This window comes from Myotis brandtii, unplaced genomic scaffold, assembly GCF_000412655.1.
Source record: "Myotis brandtii unplaced genomic scaffold, ASM41265v1 scaffold577, whole genome shotgun sequence".
NCBI lineage: Eukaryota > Metazoa > Chordata > Mammalia > Chiroptera > Vespertilionidae > Myotis > Myotis brandtii.
The window spans coordinates 756,108-781,828 of NW_005370161.1; the positions used below are offsets into that span (position 1 = coordinate 756,108).

At 47.4% G+C, this 25,721-nt stretch overlaps 1 protein-coding gene across 3 annotated transcripts in view; it reads right to left on the minus strand.

The window, feature by feature from the left end:
* The window catches only part of PCNT (pericentrin), a 105,988-nt gene that overhangs the window by 54,222 nt on the left and 26,045 nt on the right, over positions 1-25,721 (minus strand). The window contains exons 3-16 of one of the 3 annotated variants that reach the window (XM_014549962.1): positions 24,583-24,678; positions 22,901-23,029; positions 22,236-22,491; positions 19,429-19,484; positions 18,079-18,253; positions 17,383-17,519; positions 15,848-15,959; positions 13,865-14,108; positions 12,586-12,673; positions 10,634-10,763; positions 9,471-9,682; positions 6,862-7,328; positions 5,022-5,586; positions 4,081-4,281 (exon numbers count right to left, since the gene is read on the minus strand). In XM_014549962.1, coding sequence (XP_014405448.1) covers positions 4,081-4,281; positions 5,022-5,586; positions 6,862-7,328; positions 9,471-9,682; positions 10,634-10,763; positions 12,586-12,673; positions 13,865-14,108; positions 15,848-15,959; positions 17,383-17,519; positions 18,079-18,253; positions 19,429-19,484; positions 22,236-22,491; positions 22,901-23,029; positions 24,583-24,678 — 2,868 coding nt within the window. The remainder of the gene's footprint in view (positions 1-4,080; positions 4,282-5,021; positions 5,587-6,861; positions 7,329-9,470; positions 9,683-10,633; positions 10,764-12,585; positions 12,674-13,864; positions 14,109-15,847; positions 15,960-17,382; positions 17,520-18,078; positions 18,254-19,428; positions 19,485-22,235; positions 22,492-22,900; positions 23,030-24,582; positions 24,679-25,721) is intronic. The other 2 variants (XM_014549961.1, XM_014549963.1) reach the window with 2 other exon arrangements.

The window sequence follows — 25,721 nt, forward strand, 5'->3', positions numbered from 1 at the left end:
ACTAAAGGGAGTTCTTCAGGCTAAAGTGAAAGGACATTGGACAGCAACTTGAATCCACGTGAAGAAATAAAGAACACTGGTATAGTTAACTATTCAGATAAATATAAAAGACAAAACAAATGTAGTTTTTGTTGGTAACTCTTTTTACTCCTATCTGATTTATTTCTTTATTTTTGTTCATCTTAACCGAAGGATATTTTTCCCACTGACTTTTAGAGAGAGTGAAGGGGAGGAAGGAAGGGGGGATAGAAACATTGATGTAAGACACATTAATTGGTTGCCACCCACATGCACTCCAACTGGGACTGGAGATGGAACCTGTAACCCAAGTATGTGCCCTCCAGGATTGAACCTGTGGCCCTTCAGTTCGTGGACCAACGCTCTAGCCACACTGAACACACTGGCCAGGGCTCTCCTATCTGATTTTAAAAACACCTGCATAGAGCAATGAGTATAAAATGTATACATATGTACTTTGCACAACAACATTAGTACAATGGAGGAAGGAATGAAGTTATATACGTAGAATAATTTTTTAAACTATTAACATTAAGTTGGCAAAAAAACAAAGAACCAGCCCCCAATGATGTCAAGCCCCTTCCTCGTCACAACCGCGACACAGAACTGCAATTCCTAAAAGCAGTTGAAAGCTAAGCATATCACTTATTTTTTAACCTTCACTTTGTTTCAGGAAGGGTTTTAAGGCAGTTGACAGACATACACAAAGTCTAACAAGACACACAAACTAGGCAGAAGAGCAGCAAACTCAAAGCCCCATGCCAACTATCCACTTATGAGCAGTGTGCCTGTCCCGCCTAGTGTGCCCCCAAGCCTGGCACAGGACCTTGCAGAAGTGCACCATGAAGGAGGCCAAGATCAGACGTGGCAGCATTCTGGAGAACATCCAGAGTCATGTAGGAGCCAGGAGAGGCCGTACTGAGGGTGGGGAAGAGGGGGCCCTTCCAACCCGTGCAGGAGGGTAGCCAAGGCACACTCAGGAAAGGGTGCAGAGAGCACTCGATGTGCAACCTCACAGGCCCAGTACCGGGCTTTGGATATTGGGCAGGAGCGCACATCTTTAGGCCACCCCTGGCATGAATGAACAGAATCAAAGAAGGTTCGACTCACAAGACTATCCACTCATCAGATCCCTTACAGACAATCACTTCTAGTTCCAGACTTAGGTAAAATTTGCCATGTTTTAATGTTAAGGTCAATATAAGAAAAATATGTTCTTGAGTTTTTCTAAAAATCCACAGAATTATAGGGAAATGTCATATATATAAATCATTAGGAAAACACAATAGAGCCTTGGCCAGATTGCTGTGCTGAACACTGAAGGGTCGTGGGTTTGATCGCCGGTTGGGGCACATATGGGAGGCAACTGAACAACGTTTCTCTCTCTCCTTCTTCCTTCCTCTCTCTCTAAAATCAATAATAAATGAAAATCCTCGGGTGATGATTAAAAAAAATATTTTAAACAAAAGATATGCTTGGAGAAGATAAAAAGTAAATAGTACTGCACAAAGAACATCAACTTAGTAATAAAGACATTCAAACTATATCTAAACTGACCACAGGTTCTCTTAATATTTTCAAAAATTATCATATAAATAGATTTTTTTTAACCAAGAAAAGATGAAATTGCATTGAGCAAACAGTACTGGTCACACTATGGTTTACTTCTCTTTTCAGACCCTGCTTGGTGTTACCACCCAAGGAAGGGTCCTTCATGGAGGTACATCTCCAAGAAAAGGAAACCAAGCTTACGTTCAGAGCACTTTTCTCACAGCCACACCCCAAAGGGAGGGAACCTGGAAAGTGATCCAATCACCTCACACATTAAGTAAGTCTTCTGATAAGTGACACAGTTTTTCAACAGGTGCAAGATATTTGTAGCCCAGATAAAACCTATTCGCAGAGGAAGAACAGTGTGTCCCAGCTATTTTGGGGATGATGATCCTGGCATCCCAAGAAATGCCCAGCAAGGCTTTATGTAATATCTGTTTGCAGTAAAGCCTGAGGGAAGACCGCAGGAGGAACATGCCAATACCTACAGGAGTTCGCATCAAGTCATGGACCTGACTCCAATCGTATGTAAGGGTCTGCAGGCATGTTTACAGGGAATAGGGGGAAATGTTAGCCGACATTCCAGGAAGCAATAAAAACATACCTAGTGCAAATGGGACCGTGTGTGCATCCTGACATGAAAACCAGAGGAAGAGACTGCAACTTGGGCTGGATATGGGATGAAATTAAAAAATAACTTTATTTTTTAGGTTAGAATGGATTATGATTGTTACATTGGAGAGAAAAAGACCTTACTTGGTAGAGAGATACTGAAAACACATGACATCTGGAATTTGCTTCAAATAATTGGGGGTTGGGAGTACTGATGCACTATGATTGCCACCTATTCCACCAAGTAGCCAGATATGAAGTTTTACTGAACTATTCTATTCCTGTGTATGTTAAAATTTCCTCCAATAAAACATTAAAATAGGAGCAGAAACAGCATGTCCCATTGTTTTCTTCCTAGAAATAAAAAATAAGCTAGACAAAAGGTCACTTCAAGAGTACCTAGCACTCAAATCCTTACTAGCAGAGTAAAGGGATAACATTCTTGAACTGGTACCACAACTGGAAAAATACTCCCCAAATGCCCTAGGAGCAGACAATAGTCAACATGAGTTTAAAAAAAAACACATAAATGACAAGCAGTCTCAAAGTGTGTATGGCTCTTCATGTTGCCAACAGATAAAATGGGTAAGAATGTGTCAGAGATGGGACTCTTCAGCGGGAGGATGGTAAGCCAGAGTCTGAGACACCCTCAGCGTGTCTGTAGGTCTCAGGGCAGCACCTCAGGAGAGGAGGACAGCTGTCCACACTTGGGGTGCTAACCCACCCAGACACGCTGTCCCTGGATCCTGAACTGCAAACCATAGTTGTGCAGTGAGGTTGCAGGGCCTGCCACCCAGGTGGGTTCCAGCCCCTTGGACACATGGGGAAGAGTGTCCCCCTCACACAGGAGCTCACAGAACCTGCCAGCACCCCACTGTCACATGCCTTTTACCAGAGCAACTGAACAATAAAGGTAATGGGAGGTCGATGGCTTGTCCACCTCACAACTTCTACACTTCCTCGCTGTAGTGAAGCAGCTTCCCGGAGGCTTTGTAACCCTCTGTGATGGCCCCTCAGGACAGCAACTCAAAGGGCTTGGGGACACTGAGAGAGCTGAAGGGACACTGAGAAGGCAGAGGGGACACTGAAGAAGCGGAGGGGAACCTAAAGGAACAATGAAGGGGCTGAGGAGACACTAAGGGGACAAGGGCTGGGGTGGGGGGGGCGTGTTGCGGGAAGAACAAGGGCTGGCCCCCTGCATCAAAGCCCCTCTTGACGAGCTCCCGCTCCTGGGGAGGCCTCGGTCTGGATGTTGCTCTGGGCCCCAGAGATGCAACAACAAACAGAGCAGAGGACAGACAGGACAAGCACAACCTGCCACATACTCTGCTGGGAGACAGTGCTGTGGGGCCAGAGGGGAGGAAGTGGGAGACAAATTATTCAGTCAGGGAAAGGCTCATTTAGAAGGTGATCTGATGAAAAGAAGAGAGAGTAGGAGTTTCCATGCAAGGGACAAGAACACGTTCAGAGAAGAGTACCGCTGGTATTTCATAGGAAAAGCAAGGTAGCACGTGGCCATGAGAATAAGCAGAAGCACAGGAGACAGGAGCAGAGGGCACATGTGGTCGGAGTTTGTGGGGAGCCATGCCCCTGATCCAGCCACAGGCCCTGGAGTTTTAAGGTGTGCTATGGGGTACACAAGGCAGGAACCACTCTGCAGAGAAGAGACTGGTAGCCAGGCTCCTAAGAGATCCTGGATCCTCTTCGCATGCCCAAGGCCCACCCAGTAAGCAGCCCCACAGGCTTCACCAATGCCCTGTACCATCTACAAGCAGTGTGCATTCCAATGAGAAGCCCCAGGAGGCCTGGCACCCTGTGGCGCCAGAGTCCACCCCCTGGCGATCCCAGATTCCTCTACTACCCAAGAAGGGGCCGCAGTGCACACTCGGAGCAGCTCACCTGCATAGCCCTCTCCTGCAATGCCTGCTGCTCTGCCCGCTGCCTCTGCATCTCAGCCGCGTGCATGTCACCAAGCTCCTGCAGGGCGGCCTGGTGCTGCTGCTCCAGGAGGAGGACCTCAGCATGCACCCGGTCCAGGGCCACACTCTTTTCCTCCTCCAGCAGGCGCCTCTGATTCAGCAGGGCTCCAGCCAACTCCTCCTGCCAAGAGAGTCCACAGGACACTGCACCCCACCCACCCTATCTCAGCACCCACTCTGCAGAACTGAAGGCACACGTCCCACCCTGCATGGGGCAGTACCTGACACAGTCTGCCCCTGGAGGCCTGACATGCCCAGCTGGCCCACGAACTGGGCAGTGCAGCCCCATCTACTGTGACTCTATAGTTTTAGGCCAAATACACATATCCTAGTCAAGACACACAGATGCAGGTTACAAAGATGGGTGCCAGCCCAGGGCTCCTGGGCTTTCTCCAGAAATTCCCTTTCATACCAAACTTCAAGTCACTGCTCTTGACACATGACAGAGGGTTAATTTTATGGAGCACCCACAAAGGAAAGCCAAGGGTACATATGTACAAGAGCAAAACAAAGCTGAGGCCCTGGAATGCCAGGCTCACAGAGAGGGCCAGCACAGACACGAAGAGCACTCTGAGCCAGTGAGATCATATGCACACTTCCCTAGGGTTGGTGAGCCTAAGCCTTCCCAAAAAGTCTGTGATCATGTGATCAAAGAAACCCTTAAAACTCACTGTTCTAGACCTACCTCATGAGGAAACCAAAGTCACCGCTGAAAGGAACAGTGAGACACGCAGACACGGGCTTGCACAGACACTGACATACTTGCGTAGGCGCACACTCATGGACACACAAGGGTGCAGTGAATCACACAGGCCAGTGGGAGACACCTGTCCTGAGACAGGGAAAGGGCCCGGTCCTCACCTGGTGAGCCCCCCGAAGCTCTGCAGCCAGGGCCCTCAAACTCTCAGTGTGTTCAGTGCTCAGTTCAGCTTTCCAGCTGCCCTTTGCAGACTCAAGCTCTTCATCATGTTTCCGCTGAAGTTTCTCTAACTCCTGAGTCAAAATCATTTGGTGAGAAGAGTCCTTTTTCTGCAGTTGTTCCTCAAGGTCTCTTCGCAACAGCTCTAGGGCCCGCCCGTGCTCATCCCGGAGGGCCTGAATTTCAGACAGGTAACAGGACTCCACAGAATCCAGCTGTGACAAATGTCTCGTCTCCAGAGCATGGATTTCAGCAGCATGTTTTGTCTGCAGTTCAGCCACACGAGCTTCTGAAAGAGCCCACTGCTCTCTCTGGAACATAGCCTTTAGCTCCTCGACACTGGCCTGGTGCTTGGCTTCGAGTTCTGCTGTCAGGGACAGAACGTGCTGCTGGTGTTTCTCCTGCAGGAGCTGGAGCTCGCTGGCGTGCTTCTCCTGGGCCTCCCGTAGGAGGGCATCTTGTTCTGCAGTGAATTTCTCTGTGATTTCTTTACGTTGTTCTAAAAACCTGAGATGACATGCAAAGTGAACAGACAGCAAAACATGTAGTCGTAAAAGCAACCTCTTCACATTTCCCACAGGAAATACCTCTATTGACAAGGTCATCATTCATGGGTCTAACTGTCCTTACTCCTCCCTCTGCCACAAATGGCCTGAGAGCACACCACCAGCAGTAAGTGGAGTAAAGGGGCCAGAGCCCAGGCTCCTGGCCGCTCTGCAGAGACTCGTCCCCAGCAAGGCACAGCCTGAAGTGGAGGACACAGGACCCACAGCAAGAAGCCACATGTATGCTCCCAACAGACACCACGGAAAAGCAGGCATGACTGTTACAAGAGAAAGATCTCGACAGGAAAGTGGCAGCACGACCACTCACAGGAGCCCACATGCCCACAAAAAGCATTCAAAAGACCTCAGAAACACTCTTCAGCTGTGAATTAACAGACGTGAATTAAAAGAGCCACAGGAGGCGCTGGCTGGCAAAGCAGAGGCAGGAAGATGCCTTCTCATTAAAGCACCCAGAATCCCACCAGGAACAGGGAGGAGCCTGGAACCTCTACTGGTCCACGTTATATTAGTGGCACGGCTTGGTGAGTTCACAAAAACAAAAGCTGTGACTAGTTTTACATGCTGGTGTCTACCAGATTCGAAAAAGGCGTTTCCATGGATTACCCCACTTAACCTTTACCTGAGAGCACTCAGGTTTCATGCCCACATGATGCATCAGGATTGAACTCAAGTTCTCAGACCCCAGAGCAGAAGCTCTCGCACCTCCCTCATGATGCTGGGGAGCAACTGACACACGAGAAGCAGCAGAAACAATAGCATGTCCACTGACCCCAAAACTCACGAAAACCCTGACATGATAGGCCAGGTTTACAGAAAAAGAACCAAATCACATTCTAAATCTATTGAAAACCTGGAGATGTATATATTTTAGTAAAAAAAAAAAAGTTTATATATGTTTTAAAAAAAACACAGAAAACTTATGTGAATGAACTGCATATCCTTATAATAAATTAGGTCTACAGTTGTGCTACTGAAATTTTAAAATGTGCAAACAGAACATAAATGACATGTCAGCACACCTTGTTTACAGAGCCAAATGTCCTATTCTCATTTTAGGATGGAGAACAAGTGTCCAGGACTCAGGACATCACTGAGAGCCCACAGAACGTCTTCCCAGATCTGCCTCCCACCCTCTACCAGGTGTCCTGGGTCAGGTCTCTCGTGGAACCTGGCAGATGGCGCCATACTAACAAACTGCTACAAGAATGTCACCCACCTGTTCTGGGCCAGCATCAGCTGAAGGGCACAGTCCTTCTTCAGATGGGCGGGAGCAAGCTCCAGGTCTTGGTCCTGCTCCACCAGGGCCAGTCCACTGCTTGGCTCCTGGCCGCTCTGCAGAGACTCGTCCCCAGCAAGGCCAAGCTCCAGTTGCCTCAGGCGGCCCTGCTGCTCCTTCAGGGACCCCTCCAAGTCCAGGATCTGGGCAGCCTGCTGATCCTGGAGTTGCCTCATTTCAATTTCTCGAAGCTCAAACCCATTTATTATTGACTGTTTCTCCAATTCAGCCTGTTCTCTCAGGTCAAGAAGCATCAGGGTTAACTTCTCTTCAGCTTCTCTCTTTAGGGCTTCACTTGTATCTTTCCACCCTGCTTCTTTTTCTTTGAGTTCTTGTTTCATTAGCTGAATCTGCTCCTTAGCTTTCCTCAGTTCTTCCTGATGATCTTCAACTAAATTATGTTTTCCCTATAGATAACAATTTTATTTAAGAGGAAAGAAGTTAAAGGAAAAGATTATTGGCAGCAAAAATCAAAATCCATCTCTGAAGACAGAGAAGCTTCCACAACATATAGGCATTGTGCTGAGCAGAGCAATGGGACTGCTTTGTGTGTTGATGGGAACAGAATAAACTTAAAAGGAACAAACTTAAACTACTTGCTTAAGTAAAAGGTATCCACATGGAACCAACAGCTCTGTCTGGAGTTGGCAAACCTGGACAAAAACTAACTGAACTGAACCCAAAGACGGGCTGAAGGCCTTCTCTGTTGCACCTAGACCAGCAATAGGGAAAAATCTGACATCACGGGTCATCTGTTGATAAAAAGGCCAACTCGACCCCTAACAGAGCTGAAGCACCACCAGTAAGGAGAATAGAAGTCCGAGGGAGATGAGAGCAGCAGACAGTGTCAGGAGTTCAAGTCTTTGGACTTGCATACTTTTAAATGAGGTATCTTGTGAAACAAAGGATGAATCAGAAAGCGGTAGGCAAATATCCTGGTGTGTGTGTTTTTTTTTAAAAAAAAAAGTCAACAAACTACTAAACATAATAAAGAAGAAAGTAAACAAAATCAAAACAGATATGTAAGACTGACTTCCACTCCTTATTTAAAAGTTATTTAAAAATGAAGTTTAGGGCCCTGCTTGTGATGATGGTTGAAAAGTCCTAATGAGACCAAACTTCCCAGAGATCACAACTGTAAACTCTGGATAAAATATAAGAAACTACCTGAAGGCCCAGAGAGCATCTGAAAGAAATGGCACTAGGTCAGTGGTCAGCAAACTCATTAGTCAACAGAGCCAAATATCAACAGTACAACGATTGAAATTTCTTTTGAGAGCCAAATTTTTTAAACTTAAACTATATAGGTAGGTACATTGCTATTAACTTAATTAGGGTACTCCTAAGGCTTAGGAAGAGCCACAATCAAGGGGCCAAAGAGCCGCATATAGCTCGCGAGCCGCAGTTTGCAGACCACTACACTAGGTGGTTTACTGTGTGTGCTGTGCTCACAGGAATTCCATAATCTTACTTACTTGAACAGAGGGGCTGGAAAGTGAGAGAGGAAAGTGATTTAGGACAGAGCCAGAGACGGAGAGCAAAATCTGGAATAAACCAAGCCCTAAATTTAGGTTCTTGCCTGACCCCCATGTGTGTGGATAGACTCTGAGGGCAAGCTGGCAAAAACTAAATGAACTGAGCAGTATACTTCAGTCCAGAGAAGGAGTGTGCAACTCTGAATCTAGGCAGGTTAACTGCCTACTGAAACACAGAATTATTACTCTTCAGAGGAATATAACAGAATCCAGACTCTCCACAATGTCCAGGACCCAATCCAAAAATAGTTAATATACAAAATAAAGAGAAAATATGACCCATGCAGGGGTCCCCAGCCATCATTCTTCTCATTAACATACAAGACCAAGGGTACAGATGCCAAGGGTTTTAGCAGCTATGTGAGTAGTTGGAGGAAAAGAGCATGTATTTATTTATTATATTATACATATGGACAGCATATAGTTGAGTATTTTAAAAATCCATTCTGACAAACTTTGCCTTTTAATTGGAGTGTGTAGTTCGTTACCTTTTCATGATGTTATTGACAAGGTTACACTGAGGGCTGCCATTTTATTACTAGTTTCCACATGTGGAAAAGACTTAAAAGTTCTAGTCACCTTAATTACAATATTCCTACAAAGTGATAAAACTGTGCTGCTGTATAATGAGGCCCTTCAATAACTCAGCGAGTCTATGTTTATGTGTTTATCAGCCTGCACAATGGTGTAGCAGCAAGCTCATCACTCAGGGTCCCAGGAGAGCCTGGGGGTTCGAGACACCTCCACTGGAGGCACTGGGGACAAGACTTCAAGTTAGCTGTGGCTCAAGCCCCTTCCTGCGTCCTCTGAGGACACCCAGCTGCTCCCTCAGCCCCTGAGCTCTGGACTCAGCTGGGGAGCAGGCTCACTCCCACTGAGGGAGACACCAAACCCACTCCTAACCGTGCACATGTGTGGCCTGACATCGTATCCATCCTCTGGCCCAGGCCACTGCTCCCACAAGGTCGCAGTGGAAGTGGCAGTCATGCCTCGCCATAAGGACTCACAACTCACTTTCTCCAAGTCCTCTTTCAGGCGGATTTCCCACTGCAGCTTCTCGTGTAAATTTCGGTTTTCTATTTTTAACAGATTGATTTCTTCCTGGAGCTCTGTTTGGAGCATTGAGAGTTTAACCTCCGTTTCCAAACCCAAGGTTGTTGTTGCCACTTTGGTCTCCACCTCCACGGCTGGGCCCTGCACACCCCGAAGATGCATGCAAGCAAGCTCTGCGAGGAAGGAGACAGGAAAGACAGGCATGACCCACGAGGACACCCACGTAACAGGGACAGGACACTTGTATTCAGATGCCTCAGACAACAGAAATTCAGATTTTAAAAACTCCTGTGTGTACTTGGTGTCAGGAGTGGACACGACTGGCGGCCCAGCAGTCAATGTGCAGAACCATACCCGATGCTGCCCCTGCACAAACCCTGTCCCAGCCACCCACTCTGCTCCTTCAGGTCGGGTAGCAGGTGACTGTAATCAGATGTGTCCATCATGCCCAATGACCATAATGTGCTGCATGGTGGCCATGGGGCACTTCTCACGCAGGAAGGAGAACCATGAGGAGTACATGTCAAGTGTGGCGTGAAAAAAAGAGTGTGGCATGACCTCGGCTGTCAGGGTCGTGCCCCCTCTCATCTGCTCCACAAGTTCTGAGGGAGCCTGAGCCAAGATGGGCACTTGTGCCAGAGTACCCAGAGTGGACTCTGAACCCACCAGACCCTCATAGGGGACTCTCTGCCTCGCCTCCTGAGCTCTATGCAGAACACAATAGTGCCCACCCCCAGGGCTGTCCCAAGCTAGCACACCAGGCATCTGGGCTGCCCAAGCCCTTCTGGAATCTGTGTCTGACCTTACATCCACTCTCACCACAGCAAGGCCACTACCTGTTCCTATCTGCCACACCTCTGGGATGACCACAGCTCCTCCATCTGCCACCTCTTGGCTGCCACAGCCTCCTGTTAGCCCTGGTGAGACTGCACAGTCAGGCCCTCTGTTGACACACCTGGGCCCTGCCCCACCCCTGGACTCTAGGACCCGTGTGGGGACACCCCGAGCCGACCACCAGCACTGCAGAGTAAAGGGACAGCATACCCAGATGACTCAGGCAGTCGATCATGGCGAGGCTCCCAACCTCCCCACAAATCACACCTTGGCTGCTGAGGGACACCCACCTGGGCCGGGCTCTTCCAAGAGCCCCACACGCTGTACCAACACCTGGGTCCCCACAAGGTCCGCCTCCTGTTGGGCTGCCACTTGGTGCTGTGGGCTTTCTTCTAACTGAGTTTGCAAGCACAGGCCCTCCTTTGGGGAAGTCACACAGAAGAAATGTTTCAGTGAGCCTCTGCCTGGTGGCCTAGTCACAGCCTCCAGGTATGCCCCATGAGCGATGCAGGCTCATGCAGTCTTCTTGTGCCGCCTATCCTGTCCAGAGGGAAATAGCTGGCTGCGGCCCTGAGGAGGGCAGGCTCTGCTAAAGCGAGGGGCCCCCAGTCAGGGAGTCCTCCTCATGCTCACAGAGCCAACACAGGACACCAGCCACAGGAGCGCCAGGCTGACCCTGCCCACCAGACCCCCTGCCGTTACCTCCCCTTCCCAGGGTCAAGCCTCACCCGTCCGTCCCCCCCACCCCCTTCCTTCACAGGCCACTCAGCCTCCCTGACCAGCCTCATAGGCCAGGGCCTCAGCTGAAGGGATCCTGCTCTGATATGGGGCTCCCAGGCTTCTGCACCCACTTATTCCTGAGCCTCCTCTGCTCTCCTTGCCCTGCACTTTCCCATCTAGAGCCAGTGCAAGGTCTGGTGCTGGGCCTGCTCAGGAGTTTCGGGGAGAGGAGGGGGCAGAGTCTCTGATTGCTGCTGTTAGCAGCCCTGACAACAGGCCCAGCCAAGCATCCTTATGAAGAAAAGAAAAGCAGGCAGGTAAGGAGACAGGCTCAATGCTTTCATACTTCCTTTTGCCCTCATAATGCAACTAGTAAGCTCATTTTCCTTAAAAAAAAATCACTGAGGAGTCACATCAACCTAAATTTCAAGATTCCTGCCCCTATGACAATTGAGCACACAAAAGGGCCAAGTTCCAAACTGGATAAACAAATTGAAGGAGTTTGTTGGAATGGCTATCATCAATACATTAACAAACAACAAATGTTGGCAAGGATGTGGAAAAAAGGGAACCCCCATGCACCGTTGATGGGAATGCAGACTGGTGCAGCCACAATGGAAAAGAGCATGGAGTTTCCTCAAAAAATTAAAAATGGAACTGCCTATGACCTAGCAATTCCACTTCTGGATAATAAAAACACTAATTTGAAAAGATATATGCACGCCTATGTCCATTACAGCGTTTTTTTACTGTAGCCAAAATATGGAAGCAACGTAAGTTGCTATCAATAGATGAATAAAAAAAACGTGATATATGAGTGCACATATATATGTAAATATTATTCAGCCCTAAAAAAGAATCAAATCTTGCCATTTGTGACAGCTTGGATGGATCTGGAGGCTATTATGATAAGTAAAACAAGTCAGAGAAAGACAAATAAGATATGATCTCCCTTATATGTGGAATCTGAAAAAAAACAAAAGATAAAACAACTGAACTCATGGATACAGAGAAGAGATAGGTGGTTGCCAGAGGGCGTGGGTGGGAGAAATGAATGAAGTGGGTCAAAAGGTACAAAATTCCAGTTAATAAGTAAGTCCTGGGATATATTGTACAACATGGTGGCTTGTGGGGAAAGTTGCAGACAATAAATCGTAAAAGGTCTCATCACAAGAAAAAATATTTGTAACTGTGTAGTGATGCTAACTAGACTTACTGCGGTGATCATTTCACAATATGGACAAATATCGCATCATTACATTGTCACCTTGGACTAATACAATATTATATGTCAATTATCTATATTATAAAAACCCAGTGGCCCTAACGCTATACCAACCAAAGACTAGTCACCAGGAAGGTGTGTGCGCGGCGAGCGCGGGTGGGTAGGGCTGCATGCTCGGCACAGCAGGGTCTGGGGTCTGGGGTCCCGGGTCTCGCGCTATTTCCCACGGGTCTGGGTCTCGCACGATTTCACGCGCTGGGTCACTAGTACGTCAATAAAACAAAACTGGCCTGTCACCTCATGCTGCTCCAGATGGAAGCTGAGCTGATCAAGGTCGTCTCTTCTTTCTTTTTCAGAAGTCTCTTCTAAAACCGCACTGGATGAACTAAGAGAAAATACATCCTGAAAACCTTACACATAGCACTTTCACATCCGAACTCTGCTCCGTCCCTGGGATCTGACCACATGAAAGAAGAAAACCCTTCCTGCTCCTTCCATCACAAGCCTACTTGCATCAAGAACAGGACACCACTGACTGAAATATGTGTCAGTGACCACAGCTGGTGTTTTAGTGACAGGGACCCTGAGGCAACACAGATCCCCACTTCCTGAGCCCACCTCCACCAGCCGCACATCATCTGCAGCCTGTCCTGTGAGTCAGATTCGGCTCTTAGCTCTAATGTTCTCTGGTTTTGGGTCCCAAACATAAAAATGTGTTTCTAGAATAGCAGGCTATTCATCTCCATTGGCATAAAATCACAAGCAAAATTAGATTTCAGGAGTGGAATACACAATACAACATATAGACGATGTATCATAGAACTGTACACCTGAAACCTATATTTTATTAACCAATAACATCCCACAAAATTTAATAAAAATAAATAAAAAATTTAAAAATTTGCTTAAACATATAGGGATAGTATCCTATCCTATATAATAAAAGGGTAATATGCAAATTGATCCTAAAGGCAGAACGACTGGTCGCTATGACATGCACTGACCACCAGGGGGCAAATGTTCAATGCAGGACCTACCCCCTGGTGGTCAGTGTGCTCCCACAGGGGGAGCTCCGCTCAGCCACAAGCCCGGCTGACGGCTGCAAGCGCAACAGCAGTGACAGGAGCCTCTCCCACCTCCTCCGCAGCAGTAAGGATGTCTGACTGACGGCTTAGGCCCGCTCCCCTGGGGAGTGGGCCAAGCTGGCAGGTGGACAGCCCCCAAGGGGTCCCAGACTGCGAGAGGGCACAGGCCGGGCTGAGGGACACCCCCCAAAGTGCACAAATTTTTGTGCACCGGGCCTCTAGTTGAAGAATAAAGGAAGATAAAAACTGTGGAAATATTAAAACTAGACTGTCAGAGAGACAAATTCTTGTGCCTTTTCCTTGGGAAAGGCAATGTCTCTCAAGTGTAAGGTCAGGGCAGCTATAATCAACTTTCATGACACATATACACTTATTGTACTTTGGTGTTTGAGGGGAAGCTCAAAAAAAACACACCCATAAACTAGATTTCAGTTTAGCTCAAGGTTCCCATATTTCAAATACATATTCAAGGTAAAAACTGATTTATTTACCTGATCTCCGCAGACTCCAGAAGAGAGTCTTCCCTCACCTCCTGCAGCCGCTGCTGTAACAGAGTCAGGTCTTCCTGGTAATTTTTTTCAGCATCCCTCAATTTCTTTTCAAAGTAAAGTCTCAGCTGCTCCAGTTCTGACTCATGCTCAGTTTTCTCCCGTTGCTGTTGCTGCTCAAAGTCTCGCTGCAGGTGTTCTAATTCTTCCACGTGAGACGCTCGAGCCAGGAGCTGCTCACGTAAGTCTTTAATGAGATGAAATTACACAATCACCTTAAACAGAAACACTTGGGAAAAACCGGGAGCTACTGAAGCTCCTGGTACAGGGGGCCGAATTCTAAAGGCCCCCAATCTCAGAACCTGTGACTGGCTAATGTGACACAGGAGGATGACCTGTGCCCAGCAAGATGACCAGCTACCTCAGTGTTCTCAGGCTGGAGGGAGAAGCCAAAGAGACTAAACATGTGAGAAGCATCCCATGTGCTGCTGAACTCTGAAGATGGAGGGGCTGCGCAAGGAGGAATAGGGGCAGCCTCTGGAAGCTTTGAGTGGTTGGATGACAGCCAGCAACAACACAGGACCTGTCCTACAACCACACGGACTAGATTCTGCCATACCTGAGTGAGCCAGGTCAAGGGATAGCCCAGCAACTCAATTTCGGCTGTGAGTGACCCTGGGCAGAAAGCCCAGCCATGCTGCCGGAGACCTTTGACCCACAAATCTTCAAGCTAAGAAGTGGTTTTGAGCCAACAAGTCTGTGATATTTTGTTAATGGTAACAGTAACACAGACCAGAAGAGAATGTGTCACTGTTGTTTTGATCAAGAGAAGGCTACCAGCTGGTCAACAATAAGTAATCAGCTTTCAAATAAAATAACAAATAATTCATTATCCCAGAGATTTCAAAATCAGGGTTCCCTGTGAGGGTCCTTACATGCAAGGGTAAAGACTTCCAGTAAACATGCTAGAGCCGGAACACGTGTGTGAAAGCATGCATAAAGTCATGTACACATTAAGTCCACCAGTGCCACCTGTGGCCTCCATCAGTGACACACAGACCAGAAGGAAAGACTTGAGTGATGGGTTGACAGAGTGAGGGGTGACAGAGACACAGTCTTATTCACCACCATGCAGCAGACAGGCTGTTTCTAATCCTTTCTCCTAACTCTGGTCTTTGTTCCCAATAACACTCACCCAGTAAGGACAATCACTAGTTTAAAAGGCTCACTCTGGAGATTAGCAGCAGAAAAGCACACATCTGTGTTTCCCCCACTGTATCTCATGACCTCCCCCATCTGAAGGTGCTGCTAGGGAGCAGAGGCCGCTCTGACATGAGTCTGTAAGGCAGTGGTTCTCAACCTTCTGGCCCTTTAAATACAGTTCCTCATGTTGTGACCCAACCATAAAATTATTTTCGTTGCTACTTCATAACTGTAATGTTGCTACTGTAATGAATCGTAATGTAAATATCTGATATGCAGGATGGTCTTAGGCGACCCCTGTGAAAGGGTCGTTCCACCGCCAAAGGGGTCGCGACCCACAGGTTGAGAACCGCTGCTGTAAGGGGACCCAGGTGAGCTTCTCTCAGTAATGGTGGCTGCAGTTACCGGGCCTGGAGACTTGGGATCACCACCCTCCAACACCAGAGGTTGGGGCAATGGGAGTCTACACCAGGTGAGCTCATGGGATCCACAGAGAAGGCACACCCGCGACCCCAGATGCCAGCAGCTTCTAATTTAGACAGAAGCACGCACACTCAACAGGTGCCTGACATCAACACAAGCAAACACTCATGAATAGGCAGCTTGCTTAGCATGAAACCAAGGCTCCCACCAACAAGCAAACTCCACACACCATCTTCAGGAAGTACACAAATCACTCTTTGCACTCCCTACAATTGCTACACCCTCATTTCAGGGTCCCACAATTAAAAACCCACAGCTTCAGCTTCTGAGACTCTGAATCCTGAACATGAAACTCCTCACCACTCAGTTCCTGTCTGTCAGTCCTCGTGGACTCAAGCTGGGACCACAGGCGCCTGACTTCCTCTTGTGAGTGAGCCTTCAGCTCTTCGTAAGATGCTTGAAGGTTCTCCAACTAGAAAAGGAAGGCGACAGTGAGACTCTGACTGAGAGTGAGCCCGAGACTGACAGGCATGAGAGAGCACAAATCCCAAACATCCAGCCTAGAGAACACCAGCAATGGCGGCACCAGAGAAAAACTATCGTTCCCCATGTTTAAAGGTGCCATTTCCCAATCGCAGTCCTATGAGCGCCTGGTATTTCTCTCACAGATCACCTGCTCAGGCCCTTGCCTTTTTCCCTGCAGAGACCACCACTTCTCACTGACCAAGGACGAGACTTTCTCTGTTGCCCTCTAAGTCAGGGGAGAGCCAATGGGTGGGTGTTCAGGGACTGGGCACCATGAGGAGGGTGCACAGGCTCCCTCCCAGGCTGCCAACTGGCACTGACCACATGACTCAATCTCCCAAGAGGTCCCCCCGTTGTCAACTTTAACGTGTTCTGCACAGGGGCCTTTCCTTCTCATTAGTGATCACAGACCTCCCTTATCCCTTGGTACGTTTGGGTTTTCTCTGCATTTCTTGTTCAACCTTCCTGGAAAGCACCTTCTTTTAGGGCGAACAAAGCCAGCACACCAAACCTGTGCTATATGCCAGCCAGAGAGAGAGAGAGAGAGAGAGAGAGAGAGAGAGAACGAACCAACAAAGCTGGGAACAGCTCCAACCTGCTTATGCACGGAGGCTCAGGGTCAGCATGTTCAGTCAGCCTGAGAGAGGGCAGCACTGGCCCAGAGGCCCCTGTAGCCTTTTCTCATCCAGGGCACAGGACAGAAGGTAACCTCCCGTCATCTCTTTCTCATCAAGAAAGTGATGTGTACGCCAGCCCGGCCCTGGCTCTGCCTGGCCATCATGGCCTCAGTCTGGAGGAGAGGTGGTGGGAGTGGGTGTGAGAGCTGCAGGGGACAGAGATACAGGCTCCTCCTGGGCTTGACTCCTCCCCCTCCTCATCGTAAACCCACATACAGGCCATGACTGACTCCATCCCTGGCTTGCTTTCTTTTTAATTTCCTGAACCAATGCTTGGGGGCATTGCTTGCTTCTTGGGTTTGGTGACAAAAATACTTCAGGTCTCAGTAGATCTGGCCACATCGCCCCCATCCTGATATGCAGAGTTTCATTGGAAAGAGTTTTGAACACATAAGCAGCAGGAATGTTTCTGCTCTTTTCTTAGAAATGTCTTTATTGAATTGTGGTCACAGCATATGGCCCTCCACCCCTATTACCTGAAGTCTGTAAGCATCTCAGGGGGACTTGTAAAGAATGTGAATTATCTGTTTCTAAGGCTGAACATATAACTGTCAAATCAACCTTACAGACTCTGTACCTCACCTACCAGCTCCAGCAAATACTGACAATTGTCTTAAATTAGTACTTAAGCAAATAACAGAATATGAAACGACCTCCATCTTAAACCTTCCAAGCAATTAAATAATCGCCCACCTCCAGCTGTTTTTCTCTTTCCTTCTCTCTGACTCTCAGGTCCAGGTCCTCCGCGTGCCGGCAGCGCTCAGACTGCAGGTCTTCCTGGAGCTTCTTCATAGCAGCATCATGTTGAGCCTGCAGAGCCTGGAGGGACACTGAGGAGCAGAGATGCTCAGTTTACAACAGCACAATCTTCTTCCTCGGCAGTACCATTAGCCAGCCCTTCGCAGTAGTAATGACAGTTAGCACTAGGAGGGCCACCTCCCACTCAAGGCCCCCAGGCTCCTTGTAGGCCCCTTCTCAGCACCGCTGCTCCCCTCAGGAGGGAGGGAGGGGTACAGGCCAGCTGACCAGCACACAGCTGTTCTGACAGGTCGGGTAATAGGCAACAACCTCCATAAAAAATGAACAATCCCAATACTACTGTTTGGGTAGCAATTTAATAATGAAACATGCAAAAACTATCTCTGAAACGTAAGTTTCAGGAAGGTTTAGGGAACTTGTAGTCAACAAGGGGAGACCCCACAGCTGACTGTCCTGAGGCGGCCCTGCACCTCTGTCAGCTGGGGGTGTCACAAGTACTGTCATCTGGCATTTGAACACATAAGCAGTTCATATTCACCACAAATTTGGTGAATCATGGTGTTTATTCCAGAATTTCACAGGAAAATCTGGTCCCCCTGTAAGACCTGCTCATCTTAATTAAATACTCACATTCTGCCTGATTTTTGGCTTGAAAAATCTTCTCCAGCTCAGTTTTCTGTTCTGCCAATTCTTTCTTAAACTGGCTTTGTAAATTCTCCAATTCTGACTGATGCTTTGCAGATAATTCTTTGCGTAGGCTTTCTAAGCATAAATCTCTTTCAGACTCCCAGTCTTGCTTCAGGGTCTAATTTAAATAAGGAAAAAGGAGAGTATGACCAATAATTGATTACCTGTGATTAAAAATTTTAAATCACACGTTTGAAAACTAGGAAGTCACTCCCTGCCTAGACCAGACTGTCACCATAGGAAACCAGCTCTGAATGTACAGGACCAAAAGTATCCACAAGGCAAACTGCAAATGAAAAGAAACAAGGCCCACCTGCCCAGAAACAGAACACACAGCACAGGTGTGTGGTCACTCTCAGAGATTCATGTGTCTGCCCCCACAAAGACCTGGGGGGCAGGATGCTACAATGATGTTATTGACATCTGTGGGAGGGCCAGGCTATGTGCCAGGTGCCCTGAGGAACAAGTCCCCACTATCCAGCCTAGGGGCTAGGGGTTGGGCACAGGCTTCCAACCCAGGACAAGCATATTCCACCAGTGCCTGACCAGAGCAACCAAGACAGAAATGCCCACGTGCCCCAATGTCACACATCTAACATCACCCATGTTCCCTGATGTCACCCATTTCCTCTGCCGTCATCAGATCCAATGGCCCCTCCACAAATGTAGCTTTCAGAAGGGGAGACATTACGAGAATCAGAAATTCCAGTGAGAGACTGCCTCAGAAAAGAGCTAATTCTGTTATCCTCTAAAACATAACTCTGTCCCAAAAAATGGGGTGTGAGATGGGAACAGCAGGACAGTAATGGCCATGCCAGTGCGGTCAGCACTGTGAACAGAGCCAATCATGGTGCACGCAAGGTAGACACCCATGACTCACTGCTTTGCCCTTGAGGCACAGCTCTTCCCTGAGGTTCCCTGCAGCGTCCCAGAACCCACACTGCCCACATCTCAACTGCCGCAGTCCACACCTCCCTGCGTGAGGACAGAGGTCTGTGTCCAAAGCACAGCAAGGGCCAGGACACAGCAACCACTCAGAAAACCAAACTTGGGATGGAAGAGCCTCATGTTACACACATTGTTCTGACAAAATCAACTTGTAAAAACAAAAGACCGCTTTGCCTCTGAAAGAAAACACAATACACTTCTACCAACACAGACCACTAAAGCTCTGACTGGGTTTGTTTAATATCAAGGTGAGGGAGGGGTATTTCTGTGGGGATTTTGAGTGGAGGGGTCAACCTGGTGGGATGGGCAGAAAAGAGAAATCATGCACACACAGAATACAGATACCTCTATTATCTGGACATTTCTCTCCATTTCTGATTGTAACTTCTCCTTCAGCTCAGCTGCAAGAAAAACATAAAAAATCGTTCAGATCACTGAGCCTCAGGTTTTTCCACAATCTGACACCAAGGAGATAAGGGGCTCCTGGCTCTTGCTGGCTGCTCCACGGGCACCCACCAGCGTCAACAGAAGAGGAGGCATCTGTGAGGGAGTAAGAGTATGATGATGTCTGGTTTAATTAACAAATCATATGCATGCCCAAACCAAGGAGTGCAAGATTTACACCCAGCAGGACAGTCTGAAATGAGCGGGCAAGGCTGGCTCCAGACTGCATAGTCACTGAGAGCCTTGAACCCACTCTTCCTCTGGTAATGGGACCTGTCTGCTCCGCACCAAGCCAGATTCCAGGCTAGGTGCCGGAAGAAAGATAAAGATGTTCTAGGACCCAACAACTCCCAACCCTGAGAGGGAAGAAGCACAAGAAAAGAGGAGTAAGTGCTGGGAGGTGGAGGAGGGAGACGGAACTGGACCCATGGGCACAGCCAAGTTAGCACGGAGATGTGGGTGCACACCTGGAGATCAGGGTGCCAGGTAGAGATGGCAGGAGCCTCAGGAAAGGGCCAGGGTAGAACTGGGGAGAGGGGGTGCCATATGTGCACAGTGAGGGTGGCCTGAACAAGTACAGAATTAAGGCAAAGGTCCAGGAGCCACACTGAAGGCCATGCCACAGCAGAACCTCACAAAACAGAGGTCAGATGTGCGCCTCTTTGTAGACCTGCTCTTGGATGCCATGAAAAAGAAGAAAAACATCTTTGGGAGAGGCCTAAGGCAGAGCATGTTTCGTATTTTAAAACCCTGGCCAGTGTAGCTTAGTTGGTTGAATGTCATCCTATGAACCAAGAAGTTGCCAGTTCGATTCCTGGCAGGGCACATGCCCAGGTTGGGGGTTCAATCCCTAGATGAGGTGCATACAGAAGGCAACCTATGTTTCTCTCTCACATCAATGTTTCTTTCCCTCTCTCTCTCTGTCTGTCCCTCTCTCAAATCAATAAAAAGATATTTATAAAAGGAAATGGAAAAAAAAGAAAAATCACTAAAAAAATACATATACATACACACATACACAGGGATATATATATACACACACACACATATATCTGCATCATTTTATATATATACACACACTATAAATACATCATTTTATTTCCATATACATATACATACATATGGGAGTAAAATGAGGTGTTTGCATTTGCTTGAATCTAGATCAGTGGTTCTCAACCTTCTGGCCCTTTAAATACAGTTCCTCATGTTGTGACCCAACCATAAAATTATTTTCGTTGCTACTTCATAACTGTAATGTTGCTACTGTTATTAATCATAATGTAAATATCTGATATGCAGGAAAGGGTTGTTTGACCGCCAAAGGGGTCGCGACCCACAGGTTGAGAACCGCTGAGAAGACACAGAGACAGCACTACAAGAACCTGAGAAGAGCCCGGCCCGTGTGGCTCGGTGGTTGAGCATAGACTAGGAACCAGGAGGTCACAGTTCGATTCCCGGTCAGGGAACATACACAGGTTGTGGGCTCGATCCCCAGTAGGGGGTGTGCAGGGGGCAGCCAATCCATGATTCTCTCTCATCATTGATGTTTCTATCTCTCTCTCCCCCTCTCCCTTCCTCTCTGAAATCAATTAAAAAATATATTTAAAAAGGAACCTGAGAGCCCTGACGGGTTTGGCTCAGCGGATAGAGCATCGGCCTGCGGACTCAAGGGTCCCAGGTTCGATTCCGGTCAAGGGCATGTACCTGGGTTGCAGGCACATCCCCAGTAGGGGGCGTGCAAGAGACAGATGAATCGATGTTTCTCTCTCATCGATGTTTCTAACTCTGTATCCCTCTCCCTTCCATTCTGTAAAAAATCAATAAAATATATTTTTAAAAAGGAACCTGAGAAAAGACCCAGAAAGAAAAGGACTTCTCAACACACCTGGGGCCAGCATGCTGCTTTTTCATTCCAAATGAAAAACCCAGCACAAGGGCAGATAATCGGGTGCTCACACCAGCAGGAAAGTGGGATGACTGCCAGGGATGTGGGATTCCTTTTTGGGTGACAAATATTCTAATCGCAGACAGTAATGATGTCTGCATAACTCTGACACACTCAAAGCCACCGACATGTACACTTTAAATTGGTGAATTGTGTGGTATGAGAATTACTGCTCAGTAAAGCTATTATTTAAAACACGTTTACAAAAAGTGTGACTAACAAAAAAATTAAAATTAGAACACAAAAGTATATTTTAGACATAAGCTCAGTCTAGGCTAGAGAATCAGGAGATAAAAGAGGCTCCTGGGCTGCCCATCAGGAGCACTGGGACCCCACTGGGCACAGAAGAGTCTGTAGGATGAGGGAGTCTGTTCAGGAGCATCTGGTCGGGCTCGATAAAACATGGCCACAGACACAGTCCTATCAACGATGCAGATGTAGAAACCTCAAGCATGTAAGCAAAACACCTCCAACGACATCATTTCAAAAGTTAACAGAAGCCCGTTGAAGAACTGGAAAGAGGCAAGGGGACAGAGAGCAGGATAAGGATATGCAGAGCTGGACGCACAACCACCAGCCAGGAGGTAAACAAGGGCCCAGCGATGGTCAAGGGCAGGTGCCCACACATGGAACACACCACACAGCTCCCACATGGACAGGAAGATCAGAGCATGAATGTCTCACCTTGGAGGCGCCTCTGATGGGGCCACCTGCTTCCCCAAATACCAGAAATGAAAGCCCATGCCTGCCCACACACACATACCTGTCTCACGGCTGCACCGCAGTGCCGCCTCCTCCCGCTCACGTGCATGCTGCTCCCTAACAAGCTCCAGCTCCAGCAGCTGGCGGTTCTGCAGCAGGGCCAGCTCCTGGGCATGCCGGCCATTAAGCATGTCCCGCAATTCCATCAGTGCCGTCTCCTTCTCCCTCTGCAGGTTGGCCTGCGTCAGCTCCAGCTGAGCTGTGTGCATGTTGCTCAGACTCAAGCGCAACGCCTCCAGCTCCAGGGGCGGCACTGGCTGCAAGGAGAGAGGCGGTGCTGCGGTGGCACTGGGGAAGCAGCACTAGCTTAAGATGTGGTTGGACAGCTGCTCAGGGGAGTCGGATGTTCCTGACTGACCAGGGCTTCTTGTCCCTCAATGCCCAACACCGCTGTGTATAAGGAGTATGACTGATCACTGATAGGGAAGTACGGGCTGTGCAATGTGTGTGTTCCTGGCACCTGACCCAAATTGCTGCCACCAGATGCCCAAGTGTGTTCCTCTATTTTCAGTGGCTCCGCATAAGATGTGAAAACAAAACAAACCAGAAGAGTAGACAGTAAGCCTGCAGTGCACATCCATCCACTGTGACAAATCTCACCTACCTGCCAACCTCCCAGATCCCAAACCCACTGGGTCCTGGTCTGAGTGACAGCATCTGAGTCACCTGGGTCTGCAGCTGTACCTGCTGCATCTCTGCGGACAGCCGCACCATTGACCACTGCTTCCTGTCAGTCTCGTCTTCATGTCGGCTCATCAGTTCAGCAATTTCAGGTTTACATTCTTGTTCACACTCCTGAGGAAGGAGAGCAAGAGATGTGACCCAGAGAATTCAGTCACAAAAAATAACGATGCTATACCAGAGAGAACGGAAAACATACATCCTCGTTAAAACATGCCCATGAGTGTTCGCAGCAACACTATTCACAACCGCCAAAAGGTGGAAGCAACTCAGTGTCCACTGATGGACGACCTCATAAACAAATGTGGTGCACCCACACACGGGATGTCACCAGCCACAAAAAGTAGTGATGTAGGACACATTACATCACTGATAAATTGAGAAACACATTCAGTAAAAAAAGCCAGACACACTCACAGGTCCATTTGCAGGAAAAGTCCAGAACAGGCAATCCACAGACAGAAAGTAGACTGTTGGTTGCCAAGGGCTTAGGGAAGAAGTAGGGAGTGATGGATAACGGGGAAAGGTTTCCTTTTGGGGTAACAAAAATGTTCTGGAATTAACTGTATGTAATACAGCTACTGAATGTAATAAAAGTCACTAAAAATGGTGAATTTTATGTAATGCAAATTACATCTCAATAAAAATAATCATAAAAGAATATACAACCTGTTGGAGTAGGTTAGTATAAAGTTGAAACCTCAAACAGAGGCTGCAGGTATTATTATTGGGTGAGCAGAGCCTGTGTACCCCTCGATCATTGTGGCAGAAACTGGGACATTAAGACTGATCGCAAGCCCGCCCTCCCGACACACTCTGAGTCCAACACTGCCTCATAGGGCCATGGTGGAGACCGGATACACACAGCTGACCATGTGAGACAAGGGAAGCACTCTGAGGGAAAACATCAGTATGTTATTGCTATCCTCCATGCATGAAAGACGAACTTCTCTCTTCAACATCTAGGAGAAAAGGCCAAAGGTCACAAGGAGGGCCGAATTGGGCTCAACCAGAAAGTCTGGAGAGACCTTCCATGCGGGGGCAGCATTAAGGACCTGAGACCTGCCCTAGCCGGTTTGGCTCAGTGGATAGAGCAGGGGTCCTCAAATTTTTTAAACAGGGGGCCAGTTCACTGTCCCTCAGACCGCTGGAGGACCAGACTATAGTTTTAAAAAAAACTATGAACAAATTCCTATGCACACTGCACATCTTACTTTGAAGTAAAAAAACAAAACGGGAACAAATACAATATTTGTATTTGCATGTGGCCCGCGGGCCGTAGTTTGAGGACCCCTGGGATAGAGCATCGGCCTGTGGACTGAAGGGTCCTGGGTTCGATTCCGGTCAAGGGCATATGCCTGGGTTGCAGCTCAATCCCCAGTAGGGGGCGTGCAGGAGGCAGCCAATCAATGATTCTCTCTTATCATTAATGTTTCTCTCTCTCCCTCTCCCTTCCTCTCTGAAATCAATAAAAATACATTTTTTTTTAAAAAAAAGGAACTGAGTCCTGCAGGGGCAGCTCTGCCTCAGCCTCTGTGCCCCAGTTTCCACTTTGAGAGAGAAGGTTCTTAAAAGACTGAGTTCTCTCTCTGATTTAGGTTTCTACAACAGCGAGAAGTCCTCTGACAGGGAACACACCTTAACAAGAGAACGCTGAAGATGCATACCTTTGTGAGGACCCCAGGCTGTCCTGAACCGTCCCCATCCAGCTTCTGCCAGGGCTGCTCTGAGTCCTCTGTACTTGCTCCATCAGGGTTCTCCAGCTAAGAGGGGAAGGGCCAGAGAAGAGCAGTTACTCTAATGACCATGACCACGACCACGGCTGCAGCCTCAGGCCTTCTCAGCCCCTCCACCTGCCAGCCATACTGACCCCACCCCACCTGTTCAGAATCTGCACTCTCCTCCTAAACCATTCTCAGGTCTCAATACTTTTTATGCAACTCATTTACCTAACGCTGCTGCTGCCCCTCTTTCTTATGAATTTTGCTTCTTTAAATATTTTCACTGTGTACTTGACACCTAAATTACTAAATTTTAGTTTCTCAACAAATTCTAGTCTTTCAGACCCATGAACTTAATTTTAATTTCCAAGCTCTTAATTTTATATAAGTACAAATATTTTATCTTCAAGATCTCCCCTTTTTACATAGAATTTTCCCTTAATAATTTGTAGAAATAATAAATGAAGGTAAAAAAAAAGACAGAAAACTGTTTAAAAATATTAATTAATTTATTTAAATAATAAGTCCATTAAATAATAACTTGTTTATGAGCATTTTTCCTAAAAATTATAAGACATAATTTTAGAAAAAATATAAAACTTTTCATTTAAAATAAGACTTCTTGGAGGATTAAAAATGGCAGCAGAATAAGTGGATGCTGCACGGACATGCTCCCAGGAATAAATTGGAATTACAACTAAAATACAGAAAAACTTCCTGAATAATCAACAAAAAACTCACAGGAGAAAACCCTAATACCCAAAGACTGAAAGTGGAGACTGCATAGAGCAGTGGTTCTCAACCTGTGGGTCGCGACCCCTTTGGGGGTCGAACGACCCTTTCACAGGGGTCGCCTAAGACCATCGGAAAACACATATATAATTACATATTGTTTTTGTGATTAATCACTATGCTTTAATTATGTTCAATTTGTAACAATGAAAATACATCCTGCATATCAGATATTTACATTACGATTCATAACAGTAGCAAAATTACAGTTATGAAGTAGCAACAAAAATAATTTTATGGTTGGGGGTCACCACAACATGAGGAACTGTATTAAAGGGTCGCGGCATTAAGAA